The 10,699-nt window shown below is 39.5% G+C and overlaps 1 protein-coding gene across 1 annotated transcript in view; it reads right to left on the bottom strand.

The window, feature by feature from the left end:
* Positions 1–5,485: 5,485 nt before the first annotated feature.
* DDX50 (DExD-box helicase 50) overlaps positions 5,486–10,699 on the bottom strand; it is a 32,563-nt gene continuing 27,349 nt past the window's right edge. The window contains exons 13-15 of the mRNA XM_032609062.1: positions 9,916–10,050; positions 8,775–8,819; positions 5,486–5,980 (exon numbers count right to left, since the gene is read on the bottom strand). Coding sequence (XP_032464953.1) covers positions 5,693–5,980; positions 8,775–8,819; positions 9,916–10,050 — 468 coding nt within the window. The 3' untranslated portion in view covers positions 5,486–5,692. The remainder of the gene's footprint in view (positions 5,981–8,774; positions 8,820–9,915; positions 10,051–10,699) is intronic.

Raw genomic sequence — 10,699 nt, 5'->3', positions numbered from 1 at the left:
ATCAGTACAAAATTCAGTAACAAGTAGAATATATGGGTCTTATATCCATTTGATAGGAAACGGGAAGTACTTCTTGAATATTGATTCTGCCAGACCAGTTTCCTCTGATGTAGATGATGTAATGTTTTCATAAAATTGGGAGAATTTCTATTTCAAAAAGTTTGTATACACACACAGTGAATTCAAAAGTCTATACCACAAAATGTTAGCAGTAATTATCTCTTGAGAGACGTATTATAGGTGGTTTTAATTTTCTTCCATTTGCTTCTCTATTTTTTCAAATTTTCAACAATGGACATATATTACTATTATAATATTTTTTAAAAGGAGTATAGTTTTGGGACTTCCCCAGTGGCGCAGTGGTTAAGAATCCGCCTGCCAATGCAGGGGACATGGGTTCGATCCCTGGTCCTGGAAGATCCGACATGCCGCGGAGCAACTAAGCCCATGCGCCACAATTACTGAGCCTGCGCTCTAGAGCCCGTGAGCCACAACTACTGAAGCCTGCGCGCCTAGAGCCCGTGCTCCGCAACGAGAAGCCACTGCAATGAGAAGCCCGCACACCCCAACGAAGAGTAGCCCTTGCTCGCCATAACTAGAGAAAGCCCGCGCTCAGCAACAAAGACCCAACGCAGCCAAAAATAAATAAATAATTTAAAAATTGTTAAAAAGAAAAGGAATATAGTTTTTTAAAAATGACTATTAAGCACTACTCCCAAATTATACAAAACAAAAATAATGTGAGAGAAGGCTCTCAGACATTCACACCTAAATGTGAACTTATTATTCAGATTTATAATGCTGAAGGGAATAAAACATGTTATTTACAAATTCAAAAGCTGAAGATCAGGGTAATAGATTCAAGTTCAAGTAGATATTAAGGGACCACAACATTAGGGTACAGAGTACTAAACAGAAGGCTCTGAATAGCCAAAAAGTGGAGCCATGAAGTTGCTGGGCTCTGTGAAGAAGGAGCAGAGTAAATATAAGTGGCTGAATGCAGCCCAAAGCTGAGAATTTGGTGAGGAATTTGCCCTGCCCCCTCCTTCTTTCAGGAGACATGGAAAGGTATTTTATCTTCTTAGGATCTGTCCCCCTTTCCTTGCTAATAGGGAAGCCAGCCTTTAGCAGGAGGACCCCTTAAATCCATCCTCCCCCTTGCTGGCATTTGCATACATGCTTATCTTTTTCACTCTCCTCCCTGAAACCCTTCAGTGGCTGTCCAAAAGAAGGCCTATGAAGCCTTCCAAGATATGACACTTAAAAAAAAACACACACACACAACAAGATATGACACTTGTCGTGTTCTCACCACTGCTTTCCTCATAGTTAAGATCCTGGCAACAAGAGCTACTTACAGTTCGCTATACATAGGCTGTGTTTTATTAGCTATTCTGTGCCTTTGCCTGGATGCACGTTCCCACTTCCGTCTCTTTCACCTCACTTAATTCACGTTCAGTCATCATGGCCCAAAAGCTTTCTCTGAACTCCCACCCGCATTCCTGGGCTGAGCTAGGCTTCCTTGTTCAGAGCTCTCAAATCATCACACTTAGTCACTGCCATGGACCCAGGTTTATGTGTCCATCTATTTCACTAGATTCTGAGCTCTCAAGGGCAGAGACTGAGAACTCCTTATTCACTTTTATATCCCAAACATAGTGCCTGGCACCTCGTAGGTACACAGCACCTGCAGTAGGGGCTGATGAACCAAGCACCTCAGTAGGAATGGAGCCCCTATTCCATCTTGGGTATAAATACAGAACTCACACTTACTCAGATGCAGAGGCAACTGAGATCCCCTCCTCCCAGTCATAGCTATCTGGAATCCCACTGCCTATAATCAAAACTTTCCCCTTTCTCAATCCAGCACTGAGAGTCCTTCTTCCCTCCTTGGTTTAACTAAAATCTGGCTCTTACTGGAAAATACTCCCATATAGCTTTCTCATACATATGTTGCTTATTCCCTCACATTCAATGTACACTGGTGTCCTCCTCTCTTCCTCAAAGCTTCCTAATTATTACTCCTTGACTTTCACATAAACGCCCTGGTCCCTTTGAAAATCTGTGGTAATCTCACCTTTCCCCCCTGCTAATTCAGGTAATTTACCAACCTCCACCACTTCCTGGTATTTTGGCACCTGGGTTAGTCTTCCTCTCCCTCCTCAGTCCTTGTTTGTCTTCATTCGAGAGGATTTCACTGTCCATGAAAACCATCCACATAACACTGGCTTCTCAGTTCTTTGACCACCTCAACTGAAATAACCTTTGCCCCCAACAGGCCTACCACCATACTCCGCAATTGTCTTCTCAGCTGCTCCACTCTTGAAATCTCAAATTCAGTCAACCCTCACTGACCTTCACTCCCATGCCCCTTCTACGTCCTCCCTGCTATCAACCCCATCTCCACTTCAATCCCTAAGCAGTCTAGACTCCTTGGACCATTACTCTAATCACTTTTGCTGAGTCCTTAACATCTTCACCTTGTCATCCTTTCATCTTACAGAGCAAAACCCCAATCCTCAATCGTCTCCCATCTCCACTCCTACAACTCGATGCTGAGTGTTGTCATAGGAAATCACATAATCACTCTGACTAATGCCACTACAAATTCAGTCTCTCACCTCAGCTGTGACCCCTAGTTTGCCTGAGGAATTCTTCATCATGTTCTGTAGTCAATACCTGAGCATTTCTCCACTTTCCTCAAATCTCCTAGCGTACTACTTCCCTCTTCACCTTCAGTGGATGACCATGCAAAAATACCACAGGGAAAAAAAAAACAGAAGACATCAGGCAGGCACTCCCTCAACTTTTTACCTTAATACCTGCAAACACCTACATGATAATCATACTTTCCTCTGACAAAATGTTAGAGATGTGCTTCTACCATCTAAGGCTAAAATCTCCAGAGTGTGCTTGAGCTCATCCGTCTGGGTCCTCATAGGGATTTTGCTCCATCATACATTCATTCTGTCTCCTCCTGCCTCCTTTCTGGCTCCCTCCCATATTAGTATTTCACGATGCTCCGATTTCCCTCATCTCTCCACCCCACCAACACAAAATTCTCACTGCAATTTCATATCCTTTCTTCTACGTCCAGCTTTAGCTTATTCTTCCCTTGAATTCACAGCCAAATTTCTGGAAGACGTGTTCATGTTTGTTGTCCCTACTGCTTTATCTCCCATTTCCTGCTTAAGCCACAGTTAAATAGCTTCTACTCTCAATACTCTATTAATATGGTTGCTCCCGGGGTTTCCCTGGTGGCGCAGTGATTGAGAGTCTGCCTGCCAATGCAGGGGACACGGGTTCGAGCCCTGGTCTGGGAAGATCCCACATACCGCGGAGCAACTGGGCCCATGAGCCACAACTACTGAGCCTGCGCCTCTGGAGCTTGTGCTCCGCAACAAGAGAGGCCGCGATAGTGAGAGGCCCACGCACCGTGATGAAGAGTGGCCCCCGCTCGCCACAACTAGAGAAAGCCCTCGCACAGAAACGAAGACCTAATACAGCCAAAGATAAATAAATAAATTAAAAAAATATATATATATGGTTGCTCCCCATGTCAATGTCTTTTTGCCAAATCCAAGGGCCATTTCAGACTTGTCTTCCGGTTCCTTTGAAAGCCTTGTACTTCTGGGCTTTATGCCCTCTTGTTGTCATCCCTTCTCAGTGGGATCCCCTTTCCTCTGCTATGCAGTTAAGTATGTTGGTGTGCCTCTGGGTTCTTTTCAGCCCTCTTACCTTACTATACTTTCCCTGGATCATCTCGTCTACTAACTTAACTACAATTACCATTTTTTGGTTATTATTTCCAAATCTTTAGAACAGATCTCTCTCCTGCTTCAGACCTATAAATCCAACTGCCTACTGTTTATCTCCTCTGCTATATCTCATGGACTACTCAATATTAAAATACATCTAATCCTGAACTAATCATATTCCCACTCTCTCCCCACATAACTCTTCTTGCTTTGTTCTAGTACCTATCTCAGTGACAAAGCCTAGGTTTTATTCTTCTGCCTCTCTTATCTTCCAATTCAAAGCACTAAGTCCTAACAATTCCATTTCCTAAAAATCTCTGAAATCTATCCATGTTCCTCAAAGTCCATTGCCACTATCTAGCACAGTGGTTAAGAGCACTGGTTCAGAAGCTACACTTGGTTCAAATCCTCACTCCACTATATATTATCCAGCTGTGTGATTCTACACAAGCAACAACTTCTCAAGTGCCTCAGTTCTCACTACTCAAAATATGTTACCTATCATTAGTGCAGACCACCATCACCTCTACCTTGGATTACCCTGACAGCATCTTAAGAGGGCTACTAGTCTCCAGTCTGGCCCTTCTGCAATCCAACCTCCTCAGTAATCTTTCTAAAACACAAATCTCATCATGTTACTCCTTACTGTAAATTCTTTAATGATTCCCCATTGCCTTCAAGAAAACATTTCAACCCCTTAAAAATGCACATAGGACCTTTAAAGTCTGGTCCCTAATTCCTTCTCTTATTCCTGTCCTCTATCACATGCATGCCATACTGAACTATTTGGAGATCCTCAGACTTACAGTGCTATTCTTTGCCTCTGGGCCTCTGCATATACAGGCATCCCTTGGAAATATTACAGGTTCAGTTCCAGACCACCACAATAAAGCAAATACTGCAATAAAGTGAGTCACACAAATTTTCTGGTTTCCCAGTGCATATAAAAGTTATGTTTACACAATACCAGAGTCTATTAAGTGTATAATAGCATTATCTCTAAAAGAACAATGCACATACCTTAATTAAAAAATAATGCTGTCAGAAAAATGGGACCAATAGACTTGTTCAACACAGGATTGCCACAAATCTTCCATTTGTAAAATATACAGTATCTGCGAAATGGAATAAAGCAAGGTGTGCTTGTACTGTTCTGACTGCAAACCCTCTCTCCCTTCTAAACTGGCTAGATCAACTTATACTTCTGCTTTACATCTCCTTTTGGGTATCACTTCTTCTAAAAGCCTGACTCCTAAGGTTGGTGAGGTGCACCCCAACTAGATCCTTAGCATTCCATACCTACTTTCATCCTAAATATTAGGTGTTAATCTCAACCATAATTGCTTCTTTAGACTGTAAGTTCCTTGAAGATAGTGACCATGCCTTATTCACTACTATGTCCCTAGGGACTAGGATAGTGATGGGCACATAGAAGACATTCAACCAATACCTGTTGAATAAATTATGGAGTATGCGCTGCTTGCACACCTTTTAATTAACTTTATCTAAAATTTAAAATGTTACATCTAACCAATCATGTCACCAATCTATACAGCCCTTTAATGTAGAAGGGATTTCTTATTTTCTACCGTATATCCTATGGAAGAAGTGATCTGAATACAGACACACCACATTTTGCAGAATGCAAGTAACCTTAAAATTGACTTAACTGCCACATTTTAGAAGAAATTTTAAAAGATTACACTGAGAAAATCCTTAATGCACAGTGAAAAGAGACAATAAAAGGAGGTTTTTTTATTCAAAGGTATAACTGGATAAGTAGATTTGTTTACAACCATTCTTGTGAAATACTTTTTAAAAAAATACAACCAACTTCTTTGCCAAAAGCAGACACAGACCTCAACTATGATGACCTAATTTTTGGTGGATAATGTACATGATTAGGCAGAAATAGGCAAGCTCACACTGGTAGATTAACTATCCCAGTCAAAACTCCGTTTGCGGCCCCCGCTTCTTGACCGATTTCTGTTCCCACTTCGTCTTCTACCATCTTGTCGACTTCCTGACCGACTCCCCTGTCGACTCTGTCTACCTGACCGGCCACCAGATCGACCACCTGACCGGCCCGACCGGCCTGAACGGCCACTTGACCAGCCACTCCTCTGTCTGGAATTAGAAGATGTGCTTCCATCATAATATTCTTCAATTTCAGGCAACTTGGCTGGCACTGAGAGTACCCAGTCTGAATCATGCCATTCTGCCTGTTGGGATAATTTACAGGATTAATATAAATGCAAAATAGAAACCATAAGCAAACACGTGAATATGAGACTCTTTTCATATCCATTAGCTAAAGGCCATCTAGCCATTAAGTTCAAAGTATCTAGAACAAAACTGAAAGACCAGAAACAAAAACATATTCAAAGCTCATTCAACTAAAGTTCTAAGTTTTATGAACAAACAAAACAGAAACAGACTCAGATACAGAGAACAAACACGTGGCTGCCAGAGGAGAGGGAGGTGGGGGGTAAGTGAAACACGTAAGAGAGATCAAGAGGTACAAACTTCCAGTTACAAAATAAATGAATCACAAGGATGAGATGTACAGCATGGGGAACACAGTCAATTACATTGTATTATCTTTGAACGGTGACAGTAACTAGACTTATCACAGCGATCATTTTGTAATATATAGAAATATTGAATCACTATATTGTATACCTGGTACTAACACAGTTTTGTAGGTCAATTATACTTCAATTTTTTAAAAATGCAGACAATGGGAGGAAATTCTTCAAAATGCTAACAGTGGTTATCTCTGGGGGGTGAGGATTATGGAGCGCTTGTTATTTTTTACTTTATTCTCCATGTGTTTTCTAGTTGTGTGCGATAAACATGTACTGCTTGTAAAATTAGAAAGAAAATAAATTTCATTAAAAATGAAAAAAATCGATCCTGTTAAAATTTAAATCTCAAATTTAACATAACAATACAAAGCTTGGTTCCCCGCCCCAGTGCCCCCCCCCCACCAAAAAAAAAGTTTCTAAAAGTTAAGTTTTAGTCTCAGGAGAAATTTTCAGGCTGATTTGGGACTCTAAATTCCTACTCAGTTTATACATTCTAAAAGAGAGCACCAGTTTCTCAGCACAAAACGAATAAGTCATTAATAAGTAGTACATTGCTTTCAGCAGATACATTGACAGAAGCAAGGAGTGTGAGCTGAGATTAAAAATCTGTCAACACCAGCCAGGGACTAAAAAATGTAGCCATTGGAAACAATTTGGTATTGGGTAAACAACTCAATATATAAAAATCATCGCAGGGGCTTCCCTGGTGGTGTAGTGGTTGGGAGTCCGCCTGCCAATGCAGGGGATGTGGGGTTTCATGCCCCGGTCTGGGAGGATCCCACATGCCTCAGAGCGGCTGGGCCTGTGGTTCCACGGCCTGCTGAGCCTGAGCATCTGGAGCTTGGTGGCTCCGCAGAGGGAGAGGCCGCAACGGTGAGAGGGCCCGCGCAAAAAAAAAAAAAAAAAATCATTGTAGCTCATAAGAGCATCGGTATGTCATATCCTGCTACATTAACTGTTTTTCATTGTGATCATGAGTTGCCAAGGCAAGTTAATATTAAAATACCTTACAGGTAAGAGGTGAGCAGAGACAAGAGCCACCATTACACCACTGGTGGCAACATAGACCAAAGCCCTAAAAATACACACACCTTTCGGCCAAGCAGGACATCTTAAAAAGTTCATCTTAAGAGACAAACATTGGCAATGCATAAAGAGTTAGCTCTGCTCAACATTTAAGGCTGACCCTAAATGCCAACATTTAAGGCTGACCTGTTTATAACGGAATATTAGTATTAGAAATAATCTAAATGTCATAAAATTAGGACATGTGATTAAGTTGGCCACCAGGTGGCAAATTGCCAGGGAGCCAATAAAAACAAGTAACTTGTACAGTTGACAAAGAAATGTGTTTACAATATATTCTGAATTGTAAAAAGACTTTAAAAACAAATAATCCCATTCTTGTTTCAAAATATGTATATAAATATGTACCGGGATGTAATAGACAAATTCCACAGTGTAGGAATCTAGTGGACAATCTCTTTCTTCAACAGATAAAATACAAGGAAAATTTTTTTAAAGAAAGAGAGAAAGGAAGGAGAACCTATAAAGTAAACGAGACAAACATAAAATTACAATGTATGAACCTTATGGACCTTATATTTAAAAATATGTAGGAGACAAAGGGAAAATTTAAACAGAAAATTGGATAATATTGAGGAATTATTATTTTGGGGAATTTAGTTATGGTATTACGATTGTGTTTTTGGAAAGTGTTTTTAATATTTTAGGTATATAGAAATATTTATGGTTGAAATGACAGACTTCCTAGAATTTGTTTCAAAAGAATACAGGAGAGAGTGGGGAAGTGGATGGAAGTAGACATGAAACACAATTGGCCATGAGTTGATAACTGTGGAAGGTGGGTGCTGGGTACATGAGGATTCAGTATGCAATTCTAATTTTTCACGTTTGAAATTATTCATAATTTTTAAATGTTTTAAGTTATGATACAGACTGGATATTTATTATTTATTATTATTTTATTAAGGAATTATTAAATGATTTAGGCATTTAGCCTAAATCAATGTCATAATGATATTATGACTATGTTATTTTTAATCCATATCTTTTAGAGAAACATACTTAACTATTTAACAGACAAAAGTTTTTAAGTACCAGGCTTCCCTGGTGGCGCACTGGTTAAGAATCCGCCTGCCAACGCAAGGGACACGGTTCGAGCCCTTGTCCGGGAAGATCCCACATGCTGTGGAGCAACTAAGCCCGCGAGCCACAACTACCAAAGCCCACGCACCCTCGAGCCCGTGCTCTGCAACAAGAGAAGCCACTGCAATGAGAAGCCCACGCACTGCAACAAAGTGCAGCCCCCGCTCGCTGCAACTAGAGAAAGCCCATGTGCAGCAATGAAGACCCAAGGCAGCCAAAAATAAAATAAATAATTTATTTTAAAAAAAATTTTAAATACCTGTAACCTTTCTGACTCAGTTGTGGGAACATCAAAGCAAACACCCTAAAAGCAAAATGAAAAAATTTTTATTTAGATGCATATGAGGTGATTTTTTAAAATATCTGCTTGTAATCTTGTATTAGCTAAAAAAAGATTAAGCTTGTCCCATGATTGCCTATAGGACTAAACCAGCTAATATATAATAATGCATGACACAGAATGGCTGCTAATTGTACTTCCTAAATCTAAGAGTAAACCAGTATCTAATAAGAACTGACTACTACTGAGAATCTAGAGTATTCTCTAGAAAAGTTTTTGTAGACACTATAATGTTCCATGTCCCTTGTAAAATGACCCATCTAATAAACTCCTTTAAAAATGTAGTGCCAGAAACTTTCTCTCGTAAAGTGCTGAAATGTTTATCAGATTCCGAGAATGAAGTAACCTAAGATGCTTCCTCTTTGGTTTTGGTTGCTGATAAGTTGCAAGTTAATTTAATATTCAAGTATAGCTTTGCCCTAAGGACCTTGGTATATTTTCCTTGCCCTCTACAATTTTTCTGCATGTGCATATTTGTCTCATACTTGCCACTGATCTTTTTTCAAGGTAAGTAGTATTAAATTTGAGAAAGATAACTATTTCCAATAAATGGGCTAATAAATTATAGACTAGAATGAACCTATGTTGTCAAGTGAGATGAATAAATGTAACATCTTTTCTCAAAACCATTAGAAGAAATCAGTCACTTATATTACAGATGGTCTTAACTTTGCTATTTCATAATTCTATGAAAATACTTAATTCACTTTATTATCCTCATTATCAATCAATAGCAGGCCACTTAAAAACCAATATTGTGTATTTTCTAAAAAATAGAGCTGTTTAGCTGTTGCAATTATAAGTTACTTAACCTTAGAAAATAAACACACACAACCACATGTAATATGTATACAAAGGCAGAAACTTAGAAAACTCGGATATTAGTCAAATTAAGCAGAATGACTTTCAGCTTTCTAGAGGAATGGGTTACTTAAATAACTCCCCAAATTTACAAGTGGAAACATACTAAACACATGGAGAACATCCCATTAGGCTTCAAAAAAAAAAAAAGAATCTGCTAGTCTTTATAATCGTACGGCAGTTGTCTAGAAAAGCCTACCGTATTTCCTTTTAGGAGGCACATTCTGGTAATTTGGGACACAGCATTACTACTCAGCTTTCTGTTAAGTTCTTTCCAAGCACAGCTAACATCCTGTATTTCTTCTGGGCTTTCCAGAGTCATGGTCACAAACCCCTTAAGGAATAAAAGTCACATTATGTTTCGGAAAAAAGCAGCAGCAGCAGGACAATGACATTCTAACTTGACAGCCCTTTTTGACTTAACCATGTACTTCTTATGAGCCAATAGTATAACATGACTGCTGAGAAAACAACTTCTTTGAAACTATATTAATAGAAGACTAATGTTTATAGATCATTGAAAGTACCATTCTTCTATACATTGCTGTAAAGACTACATTTAATTCTAACCATTGTTCTTTAAGAGGAAATTAAACAAACTAGAGCATCCCAGAAAAGATAAGGTAGTGAACAATTAAGGAAATGCTGAAGGAATCAAAGTTAGCTTTGAGTGGAAAAACAAGAGGACATAAACCTCTTTAAACTTCTGAAGGACTATTACATAAGCAAAAATTACTTGTTCTGTAGAACTTCACTGGACAACAAAAGGATCAACATGAAGAAGATATAGGGAGGCAGTCACCCAACAAATATTTGAGTGCCCCCTATGTATGTGCCAGAGATGCTCTATGTGCTAGAGATTCAGCAGTAAATAGTCCTTTGTCTCATGGAGGTTACATTCTAGTGTGTGTGTGGCAGGGGGTTGGCATGGCGGCATTGGATAATGGTGGGAGAGGAGACAGTAAACAAATAAGGAAATATAT

Source organism: Phocoena sinus, chromosome 16, assembly GCF_008692025.1.
Source record: "Phocoena sinus isolate mPhoSin1 chromosome 16, mPhoSin1.pri, whole genome shotgun sequence".
NCBI lineage: Eukaryota > Metazoa > Chordata > Mammalia > Artiodactyla > Phocoenidae > Phocoena > Phocoena sinus.
The sequence above is the reverse complement of the archived record's forward strand: the minus strand, read 5'-3'. Positions and strand labels throughout refer to the sequence as shown.